The sequence below is a fragment of the Micromys minutus genome (genome assembly GCF_963924665.1).
Source record: "Micromys minutus genome assembly, chromosome: 6".
Lineage (NCBI taxonomy): Eukaryota > Metazoa > Chordata > Mammalia > Rodentia > Muridae > Micromys > Micromys minutus.
This window is the reverse complement of record NC_137975.1, coordinates 10,970,753-10,996,374: the sequence shown is the minus strand read 5'-3', so window position 1 is coordinate 10,996,374 and position 25,622 is coordinate 10,970,753. Positions and strand designations below refer to the sequence as shown.

The 25,622-nt window shown below is 44.3% G+C and overlaps 2 protein-coding genes across 23 annotated transcripts in view; one reads left to right on the top strand and one right to left on the bottom strand.

Moving 5' to 3' along the window:
* The window catches only part of CLASP1 (cytoplasmic linker associated protein 1), a 211,566-nt gene that overhangs the window by 166,481 nt on the left and 19,463 nt on the right, over nt 1-25,622 (bottom strand). For all 22 annotated transcript variants that reach the window (XM_080917999.1, XM_080918017.1, XM_080918010.1 and 19 more), the window contains exon 2: nt 15,170-15,648. In XM_080917999.1, coding sequence (XP_080774125.1) covers nt 15,170-15,364 — 195 coding nt within the window. In that variant the 5' untranslated portion in view covers nt 15,365-15,648. The remainder of the gene's footprint in view (nt 1-15,169; nt 15,649-25,622) is intronic.
* LOC308421708 (cytochrome c oxidase subunit 5A, mitochondrial-like) lies at nt 22,173-22,706 on the top strand (the record flags this gene model as incomplete). Its single annotated transcript, XM_080918138.1, has 1 exon — nt 22,173-22,706. The coding sequence occupies one exon, from the start codon at nt 22,173-22,175 to the stop codon at nt 22,704-22,706; it is 534 nt and encodes a 177-aa protein (XP_080774264.1).

Sequence of the window (25,622 nt, the reverse complement as noted above, 5' to 3'; positions counted from 1 at the left end):
TTCTGCAGTGGGTACCATTTTTGCTGATGGCTTGAGAGAAGCAGACTACTCTGCATGCAGACTTGGCACCTGCAACCCTTGATGGAGCTTCCAGGCCTTTGGCACTAGACTGAGGCTGTATGACTGGTACTCTTATTCTGAAGTGCCGAGCTTTCTAGACTACATAGCTTTTGTTTCCTCAGCTCTCCAGCTCACAGACAACCACTGTGGGACTACTCAGCCTTGACTCATGTAAGCCAATGTAGGAAACTCCCCTTAGGATAATTCTGTATATTCTATTCTACTGATGATCCAAAGAGCATCTGATTACATATATTCTATCCTACTCTTCTTCAGAAAATGAACTCATTTGCTTTGTCAAATGCCCATGAAAGTTGGAATTCTCAAGGACTAGACTTCTCCATGGTTTATATGAAGAGGATTGAGGGTCTGGCACTCTTTTATATGTGTTGGGACTTCTTCCCATACAGAGCTTTATCCTCCTGCACACCTTCTTTTCTGTTGCTATGACAAAACACATCAACGAATAGAATAATGTAGAAAAAAAATTATTAGATACTGATTATTTTTCCTCCCTCAGTACAGGGTTTCTTTGTATATCCCTGGCTACCCTGAAACCTGATCTGTAGACCAGGCTGCCCCCAAACTTGGAGATCCAACTGCCTCTGCCTCCTAAGTGCTGGGACTAAAGGTGTGCACCATCCTTTATTAACCTTACTTAACGCCCTGCCTGTACTGTACTGTTTGCCAAGCATAATTTCACTTGCTACCTGGAACAAAATGACCTGGAAAAATAGCTACAACACTGGCCACTGTCCTTAACAACCTGCTAACTGCCACACACGTCTGTAAAATTTTGCCCACTCTACCTTGTGGTTCTGCAGTATAAAATAAAAATCCAAACTGGACCTCTCATTGAAGCCTTTCAGGAGCATCCTGGCTTCGGTCCATCAGTGACATCCCCTCTCTTCCTCACTGGTGTCAGTGCTTATTCCAAAAAGATTACCACAACACTGGCAAACGCAACTTAGAAGGTAAAGGGTATGTCTGGCTTACAGTTCCAGGTTACAGTCCTTCATTAAGGTGAGGCAAGGCAAGGACTTAAAACATCACTTCTAGTCAGAGCAGAAAGAAGAAACACATGTCCTTGCTTTGTCTGTTTTCATCTAGCTTTCTCCTGTCTAATACAGTCCAAAACCCCTGCCTAGGGAATGGTACCACCCACAATGGGTCAAGCCCTCAGACATCAATTAACAACCAAGACAATGCCCCAATGACACAGTGTGCAAGCCAACCAGATGCAGGCAATTCTTCAGTTTTGGTGACTCTAGGCTGCATCATGCTGACAATTTAAAAAACTAATCACCAGCCAGTGTGGTGCACACATTTAATGCCAGTTCTTGGGAGACAGAGCCAGGCAGATCCCTGTGAGTTTGAGGCCAGCCTGGTGTAGAAAGTCCCAGGCCATCCAGGGCTGAAAGACCTCACCTCAAAGAAACAAAGTAATCACACCTCTTCAAGCATTCCCTTAAAAAGAAAAAAGAAAAAAAAGTGGTATTCTTCACAAGCCTTAAGATCCTCCCCCTAAGCAAGCAAGTAATTCAGATTATATGTAATGCTATGTAGACACCACTTGCTAATTCTAAAATACTTCAGCATTTAAAAAAGATTCTTAGGCCATTAACAGCTACTCCCCCTTACCCCCACCCCCCAACATAGCAATGCCCAATGCAATTGCAATTCTTCCTAAGGCCACTTTGTCACTGAAAGGAGGAAGAAATCCGTAGTACAGTTCACTCCTAAGTTACAGAATCCATAAGAAAAACATGTTCTCTGCCGCATGGCTCTGTGTACTGAGCAAGATAAATATACATGCTTTTCTGAAATTATTCCTTCCACTGGACAGTAAAATCCAAACTAACAGTTAGAATTTGGCTCACTCTCTCTACACTGCTAATCAACTCTGAACATTTGGCCACGGCATATTTTACCATCTTCTATTTCAAAATTCTGAACAGAAACCAAAAAAGAAAACTACAGCAATCACACACACACACACACACACACACACACACACACACACACACACACGTGCGCTCGTTAAGCTAAACATTAAAATGTAGTAAAAGAAGTAATTAAAATAAATTCACACTAGTGTTTGCTCATTTAGCTGGCAAAACTTATCAAAACAGTTCATATACTATATGCAGACTTTGTACAGATATTTAAATTCAATGCTAACAGCATCCAGATGAACAGGGGAGACAGTATGAAGCTAAAGAGCTAAATTCTCTCAGCAAAGCTTTGCTCCAAATCAAAAGCCATCATTTCTCATTTTAAGTGATTTTTTTTTCTTTTTACCTTTCACATACCTTTTTCATGAATGCATAGACATAGTACGTGCATAGAGAACAGGCATTAGGCACAGACTCTGTTATTTTCAAGCTATTGTGATGCAGAGTTACTACCAAAAGCTGCATTCCGGTCTGAGGAAAACACCATTACGTCATTAGGAATGAGCAGACAATGAACCATCAATTCTCCTAACCACTTAGAAATGAAAGGCCATGCCCTCAATCAGTCAAAAAGCTTTCTCTCCTGTCTTACCCCTACATTCTGACCTCTAACATCAAAAATCGTGAAGCAAGAAGATTCACTTTGTTTACGTGTGTGTCCCTTTATTAATGGCTCTCAGATAGATGACCTTGGATTTCTAACTCACACCCTGTTCACAGGCAGCTCAGGAGCTCACAGACTGCAGACTGAAAGACATGGCAGATGCTATGAAATCCAGTCCCTCCATTCTTTTAACTCCCTCCCAACAGGCCCTTTTGTTCTTAGGTAAAAATACATGTTTTCCTCCTACTCTTGGTCCTAAGGTAACTGTTAGAACAGAGTGCTAGCCCATAGAAAAACCCTTGTGTTTTCAAGGATGTTTTCTCTATATCTTGCAGTCATCAAGCCAAAGCTGGTCACTGTGTTAATAGTGTTTTATTTGTTAATAAAGTGTTCCCTGTATGAGAACCTGAGTGCAGATTCCCCAGCACTCATTAAGAGCTAGGGCAGCAATGCAGACCTGTAACCCCAGGGTTGAGAGGCTAGGACAGAAGAGGATCTATCTGTGTCAGCAAGCGCCAGACTCAGTAAGAGATCCTGCATCAAAATACAAGGTGGAATAGTTAAGGAAGACACCTGACTCAACCTCTGGCCTCTACAAACATGCACGCATGCCCACACGTACACACACATGCATACTGCCACATACACGCACATCGACTTGTGTGTTGTTGGGGATGGTTACTCTTGTATATATCTGCTAAATTTTTTATAAAAAATCCTTCCCCCTAAATATATGAATTCCTACCCATTACAGTTAATCTAACAGGAAAATCAAGATGTGTTTTAGTTTCCTTACTCCCTACACAAAGAGATTACAAACAGGGATATGCCTATCAGTTGCAGGATGGATAACAGACTTGCTGGCGTCCAAACACACTGCCCTAGAGAACACTGCCTCCCCTGGAAGAATCTCAGAACTGACCTCTGCAAGGAACATGACTGAGGTGATACACATCAAACCCTGCCCCACAGGGGAAAGCTCACACCCAGGCAGCTCTTTTCTCTCACCATCGTAAGCAAACTAATCACTTCAAATTTATTTCTTGGCTTTACTCAAGCAAAATCATCTCCCTTTCTCCACAGAGCACCCACCAATTTTATCCAAGCAATGGAAGAGCTCACAATTCACAGAGCACCACAGTGAGGAAAGGAGAGAGAATAAGTGTGCATCCTAGCATGACAGTTTCCTCCAGGTTTGAAACGTTCAATATGCTCCTTTAAATAGGAAGGTAAGCAACTCAAACTATGTTCAGGAAGTACCGGAAACTGACCAGGTTTACTAGGTCTGTCCCTGCCAGAGTATACAATAAAAGCTAAGAGTCCCTCTCTGACAAAGGAAAGCTGGACAGCAAAGAAGAGTCAGAGGAGAAAAGCTAAAAAACCACTGACAACAACTGCCTGGAAGAAGCAGAAACCAGGTAAGCTGCCTGGAAGAGGTTTAGATCAGAGTCACTTGGAAGTCATTCCTAACCTGTTAAGCTGCTGCAGGCTGGGCTGTGTGCTCCAGGCTTCCCAGCTTTGAGAACTGTCCCAGTGCTGAGGTGGGCCGTGGTGATGCAGATGTCCTTGAGTCATTTCTGCTCCTATGAGTAACCACTCATTCATAGTGATAAATAACTCCAGTAAAACTCCCTCATTCACCAAGTTAGGCTCCAGTGGCATCTGTACTTTGCTCTCATGGGCCTTCTATCTGGGGTGAGTAGATGTGAGTGTGGGGCCTCCCCAGCAAGAGTTTGTCGCACAACACAGTCAAACTCCAGACTTCCGGACTCTTAGTTTCTTCATTATAAATTGCCCAGTTCACAGGAGGGAAGTCACTTTCACAGAAAACAGCATGAAAAAAAAAAAAAAAAAAAAAAAAAAAAGGCATCAACCAGGAGCCGGAGAGTCAAAGTACTAACACAGACAGTCCTTTCTAAGCATCTGAGCAGCACGGGAGTACCCTCCAGCAAGTACAGAATATAAAGCTAGACCAAACAAACAGGTCATGATTTCAGAGGTTGTGAAGACAAGCTCAGCAAGGTAAGATTTGGAACACAGCTCCCCAGAGAGTCAGTACAGTAGCTGTCCCCTGTTGGTGTCCCCATTTTCAGTATGCATTCCCTGCCCTTAACAGGAAATAGCAGAAGAAGAAAAATGCATTTTCCCTTTAAACAAAAAGATCAAGATCTCAGTCTAAGAAAATACACTTTTCTAGCAAGCTGCCTGAGGGAAAGAAGGAACTGCCACATTGGGCCTGGCCCTTCACTTGCAGGTGTCTCTTAACAGACAACAGAGCTGGGTGGAAGGCAACATGCCCAACGCAACCCACGCTGGTTTTCAGGGGGCTAAAGTTGTTAAATAAAAGCTCTAAAAACTTTTAAAAGGCCAAATATATGTTACATACATATTATATGCCTGAAATTAGAATGCAGAGAAGGTAAAAGACCCCAAAATATTAGGCCACCTTGGACTATGTAGTGAGACTCGACCCCCAAAACCTTCAACAGTGCATAGACCACTGTACTGTCCTGTCCTGACATTAGGAGGCTGGCCTGTATCATATTAGATATTTCCCTGCACGTACAGATAGTTTCTTAAACTCAGCTAACCTCAATGGGAGCGTTCCTGTAGTCTGCCTCAGCAACAGCTGCCCTCAGTGTGTACTGTGACCTTCCACTCTCTCACATCCACCCATACTTTGGAGCCCTGGGTCTCAATCTCTTTATTCACCTACATGAAGGTTTCACACTTTACACTGAATCATCAGGGTCCCAAACATCCAGCTGCAGGCCGCTCCTGGAGACTAGGCTGATAACACAGTGGGTCAGCCCCAGAACACCACTCCCAGGGAAGAGCAATGGCTTTTCTCACCAGCTCTGAACCTACTTTTCCTCAGGGTACAGTGACTATGCTATCAGTTGCCCCCATCTCAAACAGATCTCAGATCAGGAAAGGTCTGGCCCTGAGAGAATAATCTGGGAGCTGGAAAGATGGCTCACTCAGCTGTTATGAGCACTGACTGCTCTTCCAGAGGTCTCAAGTTCAAATCCCAGCAACCACATGGTGGCTCACAACCATCTGTAATGGGATCTGATGCCCTCTTCTGGTGTGTCTGAAGACAGCTACAGTGTACTTCTATACATAAAATAAATAAATAGTTCTTAAAGAATAGATCTGGGCCTGAGGTAAAAAGGAAAGCAGGGAACTGGCTCCCTGAGAAAGGGTGTGTCCAGATCCAGGGGAGGGCTAGAAGTGAGTCCTAAGGCTCCCTTGCCTAGCCCCACTCCCACATCTCCCCTTCCCACCAAGACCCGACTTTGCTTGGTTCAATTTCCATTCCTCACTTATATGATACCATAAATAGCTTACATACCCAGGCAGGTGAGGAGAGCACTATACAGTTCTTGTGGTCACTTTAACATATCCTGGGGGAGAGGGTACTTATGTGAATGCAGGTGCACATGTGCCACAGTGCACATGTAGAAAGGTCAGAGGACAACTTTAGGTGGACAACTCTCCACCGTGGCTCTAGGATTCAAACCCTGGTTTTCAACCTGTCCACAGCCCTTTATAAAGTTCAATATATAGATAGTTCATACTTTACATTTTTAATATACACAAGGACTGAAACCAGATCTAAAAACAGTAGAATAATCACCAAGGAGAAGTCCTTGAGTTGAAAGGTATTGGAATAAAAGAAAATGTCTCACTTGATGATGCAGCTAAAAGTCTTAAATAATAAATGACACACAGAAAGAAAAGAAGTATAAACAGTGTACTGCACCAGCCATGGAACACTTGGCTCTACCTCAGCTCTGTCAAACCCCACCCCACCCCACCCCGGAAATCCAGTAAATCCCTTTCCATCCTTTTTCCAGGGCTGTAAATAATAAAATAGTTGCCTCCGATATAAGAGTATCAGTGGCTTCTGGGGACTGGGAAGATGGTTCTGTGGGGAAAGATCTACACAAGCATATGGACCTGAACTTGGAACTCCAGCACCTCCAGAAGAGCTGGATATGGTAGCAAGCTCCCAGAATCCTAGAACAGGTAGGTCCCAGGAGCTTGCTGACCAGACAATGTAGTTGAAATGGCAAGCTCCAAGAGAGACTTTGTCTAAAAAACCAACAAAGAATCAAACAAACAAATGGTTCAGTGGGCAAAGGCCAGTGACCTGAATCCCATCCACTGAGATTATGTCTCCTCCACATAAAGACAAGGAGAAAGCTGACTTTACCCAGTTGTTCTCTTACCTTTACATGCAAACTGTATGCCATATATATGTGCATATGCCCACTACCTGAAACATTCACATATACTGAAATAACTAAAATTAAAATAGCATGCTATAATTTATATTAAATAAGAAAAATAACAAAAATGCCTTCATATCTACATTTCTAAATCTTCATCAAAATTATTTCATGGAGATATACTCTTAAAAATATCTTCTATAAATCAAAAATCTAATTTATCATATAGGCTATTCACAATCAATACTCAATAAATTGCATTCTGAAGCCTGAAATTCTGAATGATTCCTAAGTTCATTCGACAAGAACATGCACGCACAAAAACATGGGTGCACACACACACACACACACACAGTCGATTATCTCTGCCTCTTGAAACAACCACTATCTGTGACCTTTTCTCTTCATGCTCCTGTCCCATAGGTAGAACTACTAAGACTGCTGGAAATCAAGCACTGCAGATGCCTCAAAGGCAGGCTCAGAAACTAAGTGTCCCCTTTCTGCTGGGTTTAAGGCCTGTTCCACAGGAGAGAATTCATGCCTGGTACTGCAAACACAGTCAAAAGACCATCAAGTCATGCCCCTAAGGTAAGACTCCTGCTGGTATCCATGTTGCCAAAGTATCTATGTTCATACCCATGGCTTAGTGTGTCTCAACCTTGGCCAGAAAAGCTTCATTCTACACTGGGAAGCATTTAATATGGAGGCTCATGGCTGGTCAAAGTGTTGAGCACAAAAGTGACTTAGTGGGGACTGGAGAGATGGCTCAAATCCCAGCAACCACATGAAGGCTCACAACCATCTGTAATGAGATCTGATGCCCCCTTTGTGGGGTGTCTGAAGACAGCTACAGTGTACTTATATATAATAAGTGACTTAGCCTTAAATGGGGCATTTATGCCAACTCCCCACCCAGACTCAGGGAGCATCCTAGAAAGGCTGGTAGAGTGACATGGAAAAGAGTGCAGTGAAACACAGTTCTAGACAGGGCTCGGCCGGCCGCTGTATGTGCTATGCTGACCGCACAAGATCAGTTCCATCCCAGCAACAGTGCTAAGCAGACTCAGTAGGCTGCTTTAAAATAACGGTTGGGGCGGGCTGTCGAAGTGTGAGGGAGACAGGCTGATGGGTTAAGAGGGACATTGTGAGTAGATATGCTCAAGAAATGGAGTGTGTGTGTGTGTGTGTGTGTGTGTGTGTGTGTGTGTCTGTGTGTGTGTGTAGCACGAAAATACCAAAGATAAATGATATTTTAAAAATCAAATAAAACCTGCTTGACATGCTTAGTGTCACAAAACCTCAGAGGTGCTTCTTCCAAACTCCTCTTAGTGGGTTTTCCCGGGGTGAAGACTGAATAATCACAGGCTTATCGCAAAACACTTCCCAGGGGATCACAGCGCATTGCATTCAAAGCACTTAAGGGTGCCTGGCAGTCAATGAGTACTTAATAAACGTTGGTTATTGGTAAACACTAGCTTTCAGGCCTCATCAGCCTCCCTGTCGGCTGCACGCACTCGCCCAGCTGTTTCTTTTTGTTTGCTGTTGGCATTCAATTAATGATCTCTCATCTGTATCCTTATTTAAATTTTAACTTTTAGAAACAAGGCAAAGTATAACCATTGTATCAAAAATAAAAAGAGCCAGCAAAATCCTCCAAAAACAGTGGTCCTTATCTGATGGATTTATTTACTCTGGAAGCCTTTACACACTCTGACGGGATCCCGAGCCAGCTGCTGCTCTGTCCAGGGATTTCATTACCAACACTGCACAACTCAGGACTTCATATCTCATTACGGAAGACCTGGGACACAGGCCAATAGGGAGGGCTACAGCAAGGTATGCAATGTCAACCCCACACCAAGGTTGACATTGAACAAACACATCATGCTATCGTTTGACCCATTTATGTGTCCTCCCACTTATGTTGACTTCCTTTTTGTACCTACCCAGCACTATGCCTGCTCCGTACATATGCTGGCAGGATGCTCAAGATAACTTTATGTAAAAGGCAGCATTCCATCATTCCATAGATAAGAATGTTAGCTTCACTGCACAAAAGGTGCCCAAAAACAATGCAAGGTCAGAGGGGGGAACCAAATACCTTACACTCATATCTTAATTACTTCCGGTACAGTTTGTTATCTGTGCATATGCCTACACAAACACACACACACACACAAACACACACACACACACAGGAAGAAAGCCATGAACTACAAATAGCACAAAGACCATTTCATTTGACAATCCACAGTTTCTTGAAATGACATTTCCTGAGGTTGTCTGCTCTTGCTTAGCTTACTGTGGCCTTTCTACTCACAGGAGAGGCACCTATTTTAATTGAACCATAGAAATTAACTTCTAGCAACCCTTACACCAACACTAAAGGAAAGTCTGCAAGAGCCTCCTTCCCTGTCTTCTAAAGGGCATATCACTTGGTGAAACCAAGCAGACAGTCAGAAAAGAAGCAGAAATCATTTAGCCCGGCTCTCCTCTCAAGGACAAGGGAAGGAAACGTGAGCCTCACACGGAAGGAGCCAAGGCTGGGAGATAGGCAAGAGATAAGAGGCACAGGCCCTCCTGCACATAAATGCATGTGTCACTGAGCTCTGAGATGTGGCTTAAGAAAAATTAACCCTTCTACAGGCCACAGAGATAGATAGTGCTGCCCAGAGAGAGCGCAGAAGGCTGCCTGTAACTTAACCTCTTCTTCCTATGACCACATCCTCTTTCCCATCTAGGTCATTAACTAAGGACAAACACCCTACTAACCTTTATCATCTTTCCTCTTAAAGCATCCATACACATCCTCAGGGAATAATTTACACTGGACTGCTTATGATCTCATACTGTGCAATTTGCTCCATCTTCCTGTATGTTCTATCTGCTCCTCTAATCAGACTTAGGGCAAGTAGGCTAACTTAGGAGGAATTAGGAAGCCCCAAGTTCAAGTTCCCAGCATAAGACAACCATGGACAGAAGTAAGGCTCACACAAGCTACATTAAACAAACCTACCTAGTCTAGATGCCAGCTATATAGTGTGAAGGCCAAGACCACAGCCATCCTCGCCATACAGTGTGACTCCACACGCTTAACCTGAATATTGCATAAGGACTTTGTTCAAATCCCAGAAACCTTACTTATTAGGCCATCATCCCAAACAAGTCACAGGACTTGTCTGGGCATCAACTTTTTCATCTGCAAAATGGAAACATCAGTACGTATGTACTACCTTAGACAGTTTATGGTACACAGCGAATGTGTCCTGGTCACAGGCTCCCACTACCATTCCACAATATTGCACAGTGGTTGAGAGTACTTGTAGTTCTTGCAAAGGACCCGGGTTCAGTTCCCAGCATCTATACAGTGGCTCACAAACATCTATAAGTCCAGTTCCAGGGAATATGATGAGAACAGCAAGCACACATATGATACACACATATGCACGGAGGCAAGACACACATAAAATAAGTAATTTTTAAAAAATGACTTGGTGTCTTGGTGTACATGCATGAATGCGTGTGATGTATGTGTGATGTCTGTGTTCCTGTGTACATATGTATACATATAGCGGAGAGACGAGAGGTCAACACTGGTCATCTTCTACTATTGCTTTCCACCTTATTGAGACAGGGCTCTCACTGACCCTGGAACTCACGAATTCAGGGAGACTGGCTGCTCCCCACGTCTCCTAACCCCTGCATCGGGTGACAGATATATGCTCCTGCATCCGGTCTTTCCTGGGTGCTGGGGGATCTGAACTCAAGTCCTCAAGCCTTGAAGGGAAATACTTTACTAATTGAGCTCTCCAGCCCCCTCAGGATGACTTCTACCAGTCAAGAAAGTCTATTCACTGTGCATGAAAAAAGTGACAGGCTAACAGAATTCCAATTGGTATCCAAAAGTCTGGAGAAGAGGGCTAACTCAGACAAGTGCTCCTCAAATAAAGATTAAAAATAAAGTAAACTGCTCTGATCTAAACTAAGGCACCTATTCCCAAGTTACATGCAAATTAGAATCCTCACTCTCCTCCCTAATGAGTCATTAATGGTTCCCAGACTGAAGACAAAGTGTTCACCTGAGTCATATCACAGGTTTGACTGTCACTGAGAACAGGGCCAAAGTTTCTGTGAATCAAGTTTTGCTGGGACACGGCCAAGCCTGGTCATTCGTGTGTTATCTTAAGCTGCTTTTGTAAACCAGATTACCTGAATATTTGCTAGAAAACCCCAAGTTCCACAATGCCTAAAATACTGATCTGTCTGGCCTTTAGAACCTTATAGAAGACAGAACCGGGAACTGAAGAGTCATTTCCATAGCCACCAGCAGGAATTACCTCATGAATAAAATTAAGATGCTTTTCTGTTGATCTGATAAAGCACTGACCAAAAAGGGCTTAAGAGGGCTGGAGACATGGCTCAGCGGTTAAGAGCGCTGACTGCTCTTCCAGAGGTCCTGAGTTCAATTCCCAGCAACCACATGGTGGCTCACAACCATCTGTAATGAGATCCGATGGCATTCACACACACACACACACACACACACACACACACACACACACAAATACTAAGATCTGTTAAAATTTTAGGCAGCAGGGGTGCTCCACAACTAAATAACAGGTAAGATGGCTGACTCACAGTTTGAAGTAAATGGTAACTGTTTCAATGGCAATTTGTCTAGAGAGTTAGGAAAATACTCTAAAGTAAATTTATTCAAGACCCAGCCAAGCCAGTATTATGTGTCACACGTGTAAATGCCAGCACTTCGGAGGCACACACACAATGCCAGGCAAACAGATAAGAGTTCTGGGCCAGCATGAGCTGCACATGAGCTGTCTCCATGGCATTCATTTTCCTTCCCCCTTAAAAAAATAAGGACTGGGAAAACCACGTGGTCAGTAAAGGCTAGCCACCGAGAACCTGACCTGAGGTCCATCACAGTACCCACACAGTCACAATGCTGAGGATGCAGACTAGAGGACCCCTGGAGCTCACTGACGCAGCAGCAGCCAGCCTTGACACCTCAGACTGGCCTTTGGCCTGCACTCATGACCCTCCCACACACAAAAGAAAAGGGGAAGGAGTAACAGAAGTACTGTTGCTTCAGAAGGCCGGGATTCCATCACCTTTCTCTTACTATCCCTTCATTCAGCCCTTGCTCTAAAGCAGGTACAAGTACAGCTTCAAAGTGCTGACTGGAAGGTTGTCCTCTTCCTACTATTCTAAAATTAAAGTCTAAGAAATGTACCTCAGATTCCCAGAAATCTTGACGAAAATTATAAAAGTTAAAGGAGGCGCCAAAGCAATGAGCATCCAGATTTCTGTTGCCAAAGCAACCACCCTGAGCAGTCTACAGTCCAGGTCCACCCTGAGCAGTCTACAGCCCAGGTCCACCCTGAGCAGTCTACAGTCCAGGTCCACCCTGAGCAGTCTACAGTCCAGGTCCACCCTGAGCAGTCTACAGTCCAGGCCCACCCTGTCTCCAGCATTTGCTGGGCCCCTACCAGGCCCAGGCTCTAAGCTCCAGCTGGGAGCAGGGCTACCCCGAACTCAGAGAACTGACACAGCCAGCACCTCAACACTTCCAAGGGAGTGGGGCTCTATCCAGCAGGATTACAACCATCCGTATTAAGGTAGCAGACGTTAGAGCTCATTCATCTCCTCTCCCCTGCGCTGCACAACAAAAGCGGAGACTTGGTTCCAAGCAAGTTGGTAGAGAACCCAATCTTCTTCACTGTACTTCTCAACAGCCTACCCTGCTTACTAACTCCTGCCCCAGTCGGGCACGGTGGCACACACGAGCTGTCATCCCAGCACTGCAAACTGGGGACAGTAGGAGGATCAGCCAAGTTCAGGACAGTCTGGGCTACATAGAAGACCCTGTCTCAAAAAGAAGAGAGGTTAAAGTGGGGGGAGTGGAAAGAAGGAGAGAGAGCACAGAAGAGCAAAGATAAAAGAACTGCTCCTCAGAGGGCTGTCCTAACCCTTCCCTCCTGTGGCTTTACAAATCCATTCTGAAAACAGACTGACTTCTCAAGGTTCTGCAGGCAGTAGTGCTGCCTAAGCCTGCCTTGCCCAGAATCCCCGTGCTTCCTGCAGGCACATGCCGCACCTGAACAGTGAAGCAGTCACACGTTTGGCCAGCACCCCCACTAGACAAGAGCCACCACTAACTAGCTTAGTATGCAGCAGGCAAGAAATAAGTGAGACCCAGTCTCTCATTCAGTGCTCGTAAAAACTTTATTACCTGGCTAGAGAGACAGCTCGGGGGCAAAGTGCTTGCCACACATTCTCAAGGACCTGAGCTCAGCTTCTCAGAACCACATAAAAGCTGGACATGATGGTGCATCTATAATCTATGGGGAGATGAGAGGTAGACTCAGAAGACTTCCCACAAGCAACAGGTCAGCTAGCCTGCTATATGCAACAGTAGTGAGCAAGAAAAGACCCTATCTTAAACCAAGCTAAAGGGAGGCAAGGACTAACATCTGAGGCTGTTCTCCAACCTGCATATACACACCATGGCACATGTGCGTGCGCACACACGCACACACACACACACAATCTTTTGAGGGGCTGAAACAGTGGCCTAGAGGTTAAGAGCATTAACTGATCTTGTAAAGACTCACATTTGGTTCCCAGCATCCACATGCAGCTCAAAACCACCTGTAACTCCAGTTTAAGGAGCTCTGATGCCCTCTTCTCGCCTCCATGAGCACTGTATATGTGCAGTGCACAAACAAACATGCAGGCAAACATTCATACACAAAATAAATCTTTAATCATTAGTAAATAATTTGATTACCCTGACATTGTAAATGGGGAACCTGAGACATTACAAAGCTCAGTGAAACAGGCTCCACAGGTTGCTAATTAACAGCAGTGTTAGTCCAGTCCCGTCCTTAACCGCCCCCTTCCTAGTACAGTCAGCCTCGACTCAAGCACCATCCCTGATTCCTGTGAATGCAACTTGCTACAGGAGAGGGAGGAAGCACCTTTGCTGAGACCAGCAGTTAAGCAATGTAATCAAGGACAGGCATCCGATGGCACTGTCTGATGGCACTGCAGGAAGGGATGGAGGAAGGAGGAAGCAAGGCCAATGGGCCAGGGGCGTGCACAAGGCCAGCTGCAAGCTTCTGAAATCATTCTTCTTCCTCAGACATATTACCTTAGCTAAAGCCAACCAGCCTTGCCAAATTTCCTTACAGTACTTTTCAGTCTCTCTACCAAATGCTTCCTAATATGAAAACAGGAGTAATGGGGCCATGATACGAACACAGACAAGGTAGCCTGTGAGCCCTCAAAGCACAAGTGGATTGTCTGACCTCATCTCCAGCACTCTGCCAGAGAGCACCAGACAGCCTGGACACAGGATGCACTCATTGAGTAAGACAGACAGGATTTCAGCTCAGCTTCAAAGACAGGGAGAAAAACTGTAAACCCGATGGTAAATGAACCATGTGCTAGTAACATCTATAACAAACACAGGAGCTCAGCGCTCTCAGTTGAGACTGGGGATTGAATGCATGTGGGAAGTAGAGCAAGAAGAATCCTGTAAGCACCAGTTCCAAAATCCAAATCAGCCTCAGGCGACTGAGTCAGTAAAAAAGATCAGCAAGAGTCTAGGCATCTGTGGGTCCTTGACAAAGTCTACAGAACATGCAAGCTTCCTTCCCTCATCCACAGAACCCTGATGTCAAGGGATGAGAGGGATGGTGCAGGAGGGGCCAAGGGAAGGGCATCTCTCCAGGGCTTCAAGCACCCTGTAGTTTGCATTCCATGGAGCTCAACCCCAAATGGTAAAATGCTCACAATGTAAATTAGCGGTAGACAGCCACCTCCTCCACACACACCCTTACCCTCCCACTCCCCACCTATCATAAGTGCCCTAATCTTCACATCTGAAAGCCATCTTCAACGCAATTATCCACAGGTCAAAGGCACACTCCTTGACAACCCAAAACTGTTTCTGGCCAGGTAGCAGTAGACTTCAAAACAGTAATTTGAAAGTAAAATGCTATATATTCTGATCCCTGAGATATCAGTGAAAACACCTCTTATCATGAAAGGCCACTCACCACGGAGTCAAAGTCTCCTCCCCACAAAACATGATATAAGCTTCAACTTCAAGGCTGCAATGTTTGTAAACACTCACATGTCTTCCCTCACGTCTTCCCATAACCTGCATGACTATCATATTGGAAGCCAAGGAATCAGGCTGATACTTCCCAATGCACTGTTTTCTGGACCAATCTTGCTCTGCCAGGACAGACTTACCTATCACCTTCAAGAGCATCTCCTAGAGTGTGGCTTACCTTGTAATTGCTGGAGTTCACCCAAGAGGTAGCGAGTCCATCCACAAGTTTATCCAACATGGTCTGGTCATGCTCAAGGTCAGCAGACTTCTGTTTGTCTGAGAAATAGTCTATGAGTTCCTGGCCAACCTGCAGCCGCTTCCCCACGTCCTTCTGCAGCACCTGGGCCAGACAGGACTCCATTCGAGGTTCCATGGTAGGATTCAAATCCAGATCTGGCCAAGGCTAGAGGGTGGTCAGGATGACTCCCTCCCGGTAGCAGTACCGGGAGGTGGCCTCTTTGTTTGCTGAAGGCTACTAAGAGCGTGTGTTTCAAAGATGCAATCCCGGGAATGGCAGCAATGCACCATGTGTGTCTGAAGAGCAGCTGGTAGGATATTAAAAGTCCAATTTAAATAACTAGTAGGCGATAAAGGAGAGAGTGGCGGAGTGATGATCTACAACTGGGTCTGAAATACTTCATAATTCAGCAGTCCATTCTGAAAAGGAAGAAAGGAGAGCAAATGAGCCAGAGAGCAGAACACTCAAATGGTGTGAAACAAACAGTCGATCCGAGACAAAGAGCGCACGCTGCAGAAACATTTTCGGTCACATGTGGGGCGTGAAGCATGAACATTTGGCAAATGGATCAAAAACACATAATTATTATTTTTATTAACAGAATGATGAAGCCCAAACGATTGAGCCAGTGAGCTGCATGCTTGGTAAACTGGTAGTTTTCACAGTTCCTTAACCTGTCAGGAAGGCTGCCTTCGGTTCTGCTCCCACTCTAAAGGTACCCGAAGGTCCGGAGGCTCGCTGCCTTACCATCTGCCTCCCAATAACCTCAGTCCTGGGGTGGCACAGGCTCCTCTGAATACCCCTAACCCAAGCTCACTCCGGAGTGTCACAGTGGGTGGATCAGAAGCCTCCTTCCCAAGCAAAGGAGACAGACAGAGACGAAGGGAAGGAAAGGTGATAGGCTGTTGACACCATCTCTGTGGACATCGACTCCACTTGGGACTACTACTGCTTTTGATTTAAAAAATAAATTCTCAAAAGTCACATTTGGGAACTGTAAATGCATGAGAAAAAAAGTACTACAACTTGTTTGGAGTTTTTGCAGTCCTGAGGCTTGAAAACAGGAACTTGTGGATGCTAAACAAGTGTTCTGAACTCAGGTTCAGTCCCATAAATTCCTTGCACTAGACAGATTTAAAAGCTAAATAGTTAACTCTCCAGGCAGGGTAACACATTTCTTATTCAACTTCTCTTTCCTACCATTAAGTCCTTTCATTCTAATCTAGGAAAACACACAGAAAACCCAGCATCTCAGAGCTGAAAGATGGCTGGGGTGGGGAGTGTGCAAGCATGAGGACATGAGTTCAGATCCCAGCACCCGTGGATAAGCCAGACATAGGTCCTGCATGCACCTGTAATCCCCAGCACAGAGGAAGGCAGGTACAGGAGAATGAAGTCCGTTAGCTGCCAGCCTAGCCAAAACACATGAGCTCCAAGTTCAGAGAGAGGAAGAGACTGTAGAACACTCCCAGTGACCTGTGGCCTCTGCATGCACACAAAGTCACACAAGTGTGCATATCACACACACACACACACATACACACACATACACACACACACACGCGCACACACACACACACACACACACACAAACTGTGACTTAAGATGAGAGCTAGGAAGATGGCTCCATGGGTAATGACACCACGCAACCCTGGTGATCTGAATTCAATCCCTAGAACCCATGTGACGATTGAACAAGAAAATTGATTCCACAAAGCTGTGTCATAGCATGCACAACCGCCCTTGTAATAGGTTTTTAAAATATAAAAATTAAAAATAAACAAATTGTATATGGTCCCAAAGTCTGTGTTTCTTCTCACGATGCCTCGCTGAGAGTTCCAAGTGCAGATAGCATGTATTCACTGTTGCACATCAGCTAGAGCACGCGGACCATGGCCTCAAAGCACTAGCTGAAGCATAAGCACCCAGGAAGCTCTGAGGAAGCCATATCCCCTAGCAACGGCAGTAAGTGCAGTTCAGTCGCTGACCTGTCTGCTTTCTGATGCACCAAAATGTAAGGGCCAACATGCCTTCCCTGCCAAGATAAACAGACATGCCCAGAAACTGTACCAAGATAAATTGTTCTGCTCCTTCAAACCAAAGGCGATGGGTGGCTGGGGACCTGCAAGCACAAGACCCTGGGACCACCAAAGCTCCTGTAAAGAGATGGCACAATAGCACTGGCCCCCCAGCCACGTAGGAGACAGGAGGATGCTTTGAAGCTTGCAGGTCAGCTGGCCTGGCCTAAGTGTCGAAGCTCCTGACCAGAGACACCCTGTCTTCAAAGAAGGCACCTGAGGTTGTCCTTGACCTACATGTGTGCAATGCCTGTGCACACACCCACAGGCACACATACCCCTATCAGAGGGGACATGGAAAGGGAAAAGGAGAAAAAGAAAGGGGGGGGGGGATTATGTAATTATAATTTAATTAAAATAAAACCACCTGAAAATGTCTCAGGAACCAAGTAGAAAGCATGAAGTTACTAAATAGCCAACCCTGGAGGTAAGATTTGGTGGAACTCATTCCCAAGTTCAAAGCAGCACATGCCCATCAATCAGCATCTATCACTTCCCACAATTTTTGCAGCAATCACAGCACAGCATGCTTTGCAGCAGGAGTCTCTGTTCTTGTTCTACCTGCCCCACTCTTTCTTGGCAGGCTGTGTGTCTGCCTGGGATGCCGGAAGGCTCCCAACACGCTGCTCAGGGAAGGCAGAGGCATTCCAAGATAGGGGTCCCAGCCCGTGTTCCTCCAGGCAAAAAACAGCACTATCTGGGACAAATGCCGTGGCTCTCAATCTCCTGTGTACCCAGATGCTGCTGGGGACCTCAAGGAGTGGGGGGATGAATGAGGTGTCCGCAGAAGGGTGATGGCTGAGCCTGGGGCTGGGGGGATCCAGTTTGGTTCTGAGTGAGTGCTGAAAGTAATGGAGTGGCTGGAAGACACACACACACACACACACACACACCCCTGCTCCCAATCCCCACCCCGGTGCACAGCACTCCTTGATGAAGGAGACTATCCTTGCTTGTCCAAACTGCTTTACTCATGGTGGACGTGAATGCATAGGTCTCACTCAGGGTGAACAAGGGATTAAATACCTTTTGCAGGAAGGAATTCCAGAAAGTGAAACTCACTGGCTAAAAACACTCAGGGCCTATCTAGATACCTCATTAGCATAGAGAACTCCAGGACAACATGACTGGTTGTCCTGGTCCTCTTAACCATTGCTTACGTGTTCCAGGACAGGTAAAGCCTGGCAAGGAACTGGTTCTAACACCTTCTATTCTCAATTATACGGTTTATCCCAGGTTTCTGAACCTGCTTCAACCTTACCAGTTCTTCTGTCTGGTGACATGGTCCACTGCCCCATGCCTTCTCTTTCTTCTCCCACCCGAGGCCCATGCATTGCAGGCCAACAACCACTCATGAACATTACACAGGTCCATGGGAAGACAAGTGTTGAACTACACTGACTGCTAAAGCAAGGCCTGCTGAATCAAGGGTCACAGTGCCCAGAACAAGGAGTCAGGCAAATAGCCACAAACTGCATAGGAAGAAGCTCAAACATTCTTAGGGACCCAGCAACACTTCGGCTGAGGGTACTGCACCTCAAGTCAGTCAGACTAAGCTCCAAGCCGCCCAGCCCAGCTTCACACACCTGCACTGCAGTGAGCTAACTCCCTCCCTCCCTCCTCTAGTTTCCCCCATGGCTTCAACCCCCCACAGAGATGATCTCAACTCCCCCTTTCTGTCTCCTCAGATCTTTAACCTACAATGTCACCTGCTCCAGGATAAGCACTCTCCCTTCTACTGGTCACTACCAACAGTGTAATGTCCCCTGAGTCTTCAGAAGGCCCATGTCATTCTTCCATTAGTGACACAGTTAGCAGTGACACATCTTTAAAGCAGTTGTCTAGGGGGCTGACAGATAGCTCAGCAGTTTAGAGTACTCAGTGCTCTTGCAGGGGACCCAAGTTCAGTTCCTATCGCCACACAAATTAAAATTTTTAAGAAGAATCACTTCTTTTTCTACTTCTCAGAATTCTCTCAACCTCCAAGAGGCATGTTAACAGACAGCCATATGGGAGGTGAGTTCATAACACGGTTCCCTCTGCTTCCACGTGCTACAGGCTAGACTGTCCATTACTTTAAAGGGGGGTTAACCATATCAAAAAGGGTTGTAATTCTAAAAAAGAAAAAACAAACTTATGAGGGGCTGGAGAGATGGGTCAATGGTTATGAGCATTTGATGCCCTTAGAAAGGACCAGGGTTCAGTTCCCAGCACCCACACAGCAGTTCACAACCTTCTGTAAATCCAGTTCCAGGGCATCTGACTCCCTCTGCTGTGCAGTTAAACCTACCATATACAATTTTTCTAAATGCTTGAGAAAGTTAAAAGAGCGAGAAATAGACTAAAAAAATGTAAACAGCACAGGAAATAAAATTATATTTAATTATGTTATATGATAAGCCTATTGTTTAAAAGAGAATAGAATATAAGATACTGAAGTATAAGCTAATGAATAAGATCACAACTGCTTTCTTTTCCACTGAATAGTTATCTTTCTACGTAACGTATTCCTTTTAATATTTCATTTAGAGTGCACACACACTATGTGGAGGTCAGGACAATGGGCAGGGGCTCGCTCTGTCCAGTATGTTGATCTGGAATCAAACAGACCAGCACTCTTGGAGGTAAGCACCTTTATCCACTAAGGCATCTTACTGGCACCCATTTCCCATATTAATTAAATAGAAAATTTTTCAAATGAAATCCTGTTTATTTAATATTAACCTTAATTTTCCAAAAACAACGGTCAACTGAAAACTGATCTTTTCTTCTTCTTTTAAAATATATTTAAATGTATATAAAGGGATTAGCGTCAATGGTAGCAATTTGTTACAAAATGAAGGCACTTAACCCTGGATAGGAGAAGGTAATAACAACTTAGGTTACAGCTTCCCAAAGCAGAGCCTCCATGGAGATGAGATCCTGGCAGAGAACCAGCTTGTTAGGGAGACGTGGAGCGCCACAGACAGGGTGCGGCGCACATACTCGGTCCTCTAGAGAACAGGAATCACCCACTCAGCCTATGAACACTTGACTTCTGCTGCCTCTAACACAGAGCCACATGTAACAACTTTGCTCTCACACCACGAACTCAGACCACCAACTCAGTGACGTCTACACAGGGCTCTTTGGTAACAGGATAACCGCGTGTCACTAACGTCCTAAATCCAGCAGTTGTAGAATAACTCACAAACTGTGCTCCCTTCAGCTCTGTCTCACATAAGAACGTTTCTATGCTTCCAAATGCTACTCCTCACCCTTTAGCAACCCACGCCATCGCCTTTCACGACTTACTCTACTGTACTGCACTGTACTGAATTCATTCATTCACTCACTCACTGGAGACAGGCTCTCAGGTATTCCAGGCTAGACTCAAACTAGCTAGCTAGGCAGTCATGGATGCCCTTGAACTTCTAGTCTTCCTGCTTTTGCCTCTAAAGTGATGGGATGTAGACATGCAATAAACTTGCCTTATGCAGTGCTGGGACTCAACCCAGGGTTTTATGCATGCTAAGTAAGCACTCTGCCAACTGGGTTATGTCCCCAGCCAATGCCTTGTTTTAGGTTTTCTTTTTTTTTTTTTTTTAACTTTTCTTCTTGGTTTTATTAGACATTACTGCATAGCCCAGACTGGACTCACACGCACAGTCTTCCTGGCTTAGCTAGGACTACAAGAACACCCCACCCTGTTTGGCTATTTTGAACACTGAAGACATGGAGACATACAATGTGTGGCGTCAGGGCATGGCATTTTACACAGCACACTGTTTCCCAGGTTTATTCACATTGTAACATTCATCAGTAAGTTCTTCACTCACAGTCTGGCTAAAGATACTCTGTTATACAGATATGCCATACAGTGTTTCTGTAGTTGAACAGTTTCTACTTTGGGACCATTATGAATAATCCCACAATGAATATTCCTGAACAACTCATCAACACTGGATATTGCCTTTAACTTAACACCATTCTTGTAGGTACACGGTGCTATCTTTTCATGACTTTAATTTATATTTTCCTGATACTAAGAAGGTTGAGTTTATTGTTCTTATCATGGATATGACTTGTTATAAAGAAGATAGCAAGTGTGTCTGCAATAGCTTACCAGTCCAAAGTACTTTCTGCTATTCCAGAAGACCCTAGTTTGACGCCTAGCACCCATGTTGGACAGCCCAAAGTCACCTGAAACTCCAGGTCTAGGGGATCCAACACACTCTTTTGGCCTCTACCAGCAGTGCATGAACACATACACATGCACATAAACATAAAATAATTAAAATATTTTAAAAGGCTAGGGGATTTGGTGGTGGTTTATCCTAAGGATTAAGGCAAGGTCTTCAGACATGCCCGATCATTTAGGCACTATTCTTATAAGTACACTGTCGCTGTCTTCAGACACACCAGAAAAGGGCATCAGATCTCATTACAGATGGTTATGAGCCACCATGTGGTTGCTGAGATTTGAACTCAGGACCTCTTGAAGAGCAGCCACTGCTTTTCTAGCTGAGCCATCTCTTTCCAGCCCTAGGCACTATTTCTGGAGAAACATTTAATCAAATCTTTTTGCTCATTTTCAATTGGGCTTTGTTCCTTAAAGTGTCCTGCCTAGCCTGGAATGTTCTGTAGACCAGGCTGGCAGGCCTGGAACTCACAGAAATCTGCCTGCCTCTTCCTCCCAAATGTTAATATTAAAGACACGTCACCACACTGGGCCTTGGGTCACATATCCTTTTACTGATGAACTTTCAAAAATATTCTGGATAAATCTCCTCTATCACATATAAGAATTACATTTTTTTCCTTATCTGTCCGATCTCTTTTCAATTTTTTTTTGATGGTGTCATTTGACAAAGTTTTAAAATTGTATGAAGCCCAATTTACACCTCACTTTAGTGTTACACTTAAGAAACAACAGCTCGGGTCCCCACAAACTGCTGTGCCACCCACGAGCTCACACCAGCTTCTCTGCAGCCCCAACCAGTGTGCTGCGGTCGCCGTCATGCTTGCCCTCGCCACTGCCCTCTGTTGCTGTACCCAGCCACACCGCCGCTGTCTGTTCTATTCACTGCTATTCTCATGGGTCACTCGAGACAGAAGAGTTTGATGCTCGCTGGGTGACGTACTTCAACAAGCCAGACATTGATGCCTGGGAACTGCGTAAGGGGATGAATACACTTGTTGGCTATGATCTGGTTCCTGAGCCCAAAATCATTGATGCTGCTTTGCGGGCATGTAGACAGTTAAATAATTTTGCTAGTGCTGTTCGCATCTTGGAGGTTGTTAAGGACAAAGCAGGACCTCATAAGGAGATCTACCCCTATGTCATCCAGGAACTTAGACCAACTTTAAATGAACTGGGAATCTCCACTCCAGAGGAACTGGGCCTTGACAAAGTGTAAACTCCAGTGATGGGCTTCCCAAGGACTTAACTGCTATTGCTACTTGAATGAAACAGTTGCCTGGGAATGTTTTAGTTGAACAAATTTTCCTTTGAGTATCAAACCATGTAATAGTAACGTGGACTTTAATAAAGGATAATGAGTTTGACCTAAAAAAGAAAGAAAGAAAGAAAGAAAGAGAGAGAGAGAGAGAGAGAGAGAGAGAGAGAGAGAGAGAGAGAGAAAGAAAGAAAGAAAGAAAGAAGAAACAACAGCTCATTTCCAATACAGTAAAAAGGAAAAACAAGCTGCCGTCCTCCCCATTCAAGGGCATAAAGATTTATACACAAGTTTTCTTCACAGAATTTTATAGTTTAGATCTTGCATTTAGGCCTATGAGCAATTTAAAGTTAATGTATGTGTATGTGTGAGCATAATATGTGTTGTAGGGATCCAAATACATTCCTTCCCATAAGGACCCCCACCGTCTCACCATTACTTATTGAAAAGACTATTCCTTGCCTCCACTAAATTGTCCTTCTTACTGTCTTGTTAAAAAAAAAAAAAAATCAATGGGCCACAAGTATTAGCATTTATTTCTGGACTCTCCTTTGTTCCACTGATTTATGTATCTACCCTTCAGTCTACAGGAACTGGTTTCAATTACTATAGCTTTGTACCAAGCTAAGACAGTCTTCTAACCACATTCTTCATCACATCTTTATTTCAACATTGACTTTAAAATCAACACATCAGCTTGTGAGCACAGGTATATAAGATCTCAACAGGAGACTGTACTGTATCTGGACACCAATGTGGACTGTACCCCAATACAAGACCAAGTTTTTTAGGATCTTTCATTTCCTAAGTGATACTTATAATTTCAAAGGTAAATGTTACACTTCTCATGTTTATCCCTAGTTGTCTCTTGTCTTTGGTGTTATTCTTAAAAGTCTTGCTTTCTTAGCTTCATTCACATTTGCTTTGCAGCACAGAGGAATTGATCCTGTGTACTGACAACTGACCCTGCAGCCTGAAGTCTTTGTCTTCATTAGTTCTACTACCTTAGAATGGGTTACTTGGGATATTCAATACACACAACCATGTCATCTGCAAAAACAGAGTTTTTAACTTTCTTCCTTTCCAATAAGTGTACTTTGTCCTCCTTTTTCTCTCCTGGTTGCCTATACGAGACCATGTTCATCACTAAGGGGTTTTCACAGACGGCCTTCATTACATCACAGAAGTAGTGCTTTATTCCTAATACTTTGATTTTTTTTTTTAATCACGAGAGATCACTAAATTTTATCACAATGTCTTCTTGTAACTACTGAGATGAACTCATCCATTCTGTTTCTTACTTTATTGATAGGACATAGTTTGTTCACATATTAAACCAAGCTTGCATTATCCACTTTCTCATAGTATACAATCTTTCTAGCACATGCCTGGGGAACTTATAACATCAGAGTGCAGAGACTTAAGTCTTTGTGCCCAACCACAAAGAGGCTAATGTCTCAGAGGAGAAGGCGAGACTAAGAACCACATGTTGGAGAGGACAAGAGCAAACCAGTGTCTTTAGCTCATGGCAGCTGCAGTTCTTGTGCAAGATATGCACAATGTTCTAGCACGGGGGAGAGTGTCCACATGCCTCTTTCCCTAACTGAGGAACCTCAGACAACTGACTGCTTCTCAGGGAGGGAGAGCGTCTTAAAGGTGTGACCAATGGTAGGTAGTGGCTGGAGTGGTAGGAAGCTGGGAATGAGCCTCGGAGGAGTTAGGGAGGAGAATAGAGGCTAAAATGATCAAAACACTGTATGAAATTCTCAAGGGATTAATAAAATGTTATATTAAGAATTACTAGGGTGGTTGGGAGAGGGAGCACCTTCATGGAGGCAATGGGACGGGAGGGGAGTTGGGATTGTAGGAAAGGGATAACGTCTGAAATGTAAATGCAGAAATTTTCCAATAAAAGAAAAAAAAATTACTACATCAGGCTGGAGAGATGGCTCAGCAGTTAAGAGCAATGACTGCTTTTCCACAGGTCCTAAGTTCAATTCCCAGCAATCAGATGGTGGCTCACAACCATCTGTAATGAAATCTGATGCCCTCTTCTAGTGTGTCTGAAGACAGCTACAGTGTTCTCATATAAATAAAATAATAAATAAATTTCTACATCTCTACATTTAGTTTCCTAGTATTTTCCTTGAGGAGTTGCTTCTAAATTTGTAAGAGATATTGTCGTTTTGTTTCTTGTTATTTCTCTGTGGTTTTGGAACCTGATAAATAATGTCCTCAGAGGATGAATGGAGCCTGCTCCTCCTTAGTGAGAGTCTGTATGCAAATTCTATAGTGAAAATTCTGGAATTCTGGTTTCTTTAAAAGCCCAGAAATAAGGCTGGAGAAATGGCTCAGCAGTTAAGAGCCATTGCTCTTCCAGAGGTCCTGAGTTCAATTCCCAGCAACCACATGGTGGCTCACAACCATCTGTAATGGGATCTGATACCTTCTTCTGGTGTGTCTAAAAACAGTCACAGTGTACTCATATATATATAATAAATAATTTTTTAAAAGCCTAGAAATATTATAAGAAAATGTGGGGATATGGGGCTGCTTCACTGTCCACTGCAGTTGACCATGCTTTGCCTTGGGCTCTAGCAGAGGTGCAGTTATGTTAGCTGCAGATAGTTTCTACAGTTGTATGGCATTTGGAATTCTGGGAACTTTTCACAGGGCATAGAAATGCTAGGGCCCCAATGGGTGAAGTTAGTTTTGATTTGTTGGTAGTTGTGATGGTTTGAATGTGTATGGCCCACGGTAGGCTCTATTAGGAGGTGTGGCCTTGTTGGAGTAGTGTGTCACTGTGGAGGTGGGCTTTGAGACTCTGCTCCAAGCCATGTGGGAGACAATCTTCTGTTTGTTTGCCTTCAGAACAAG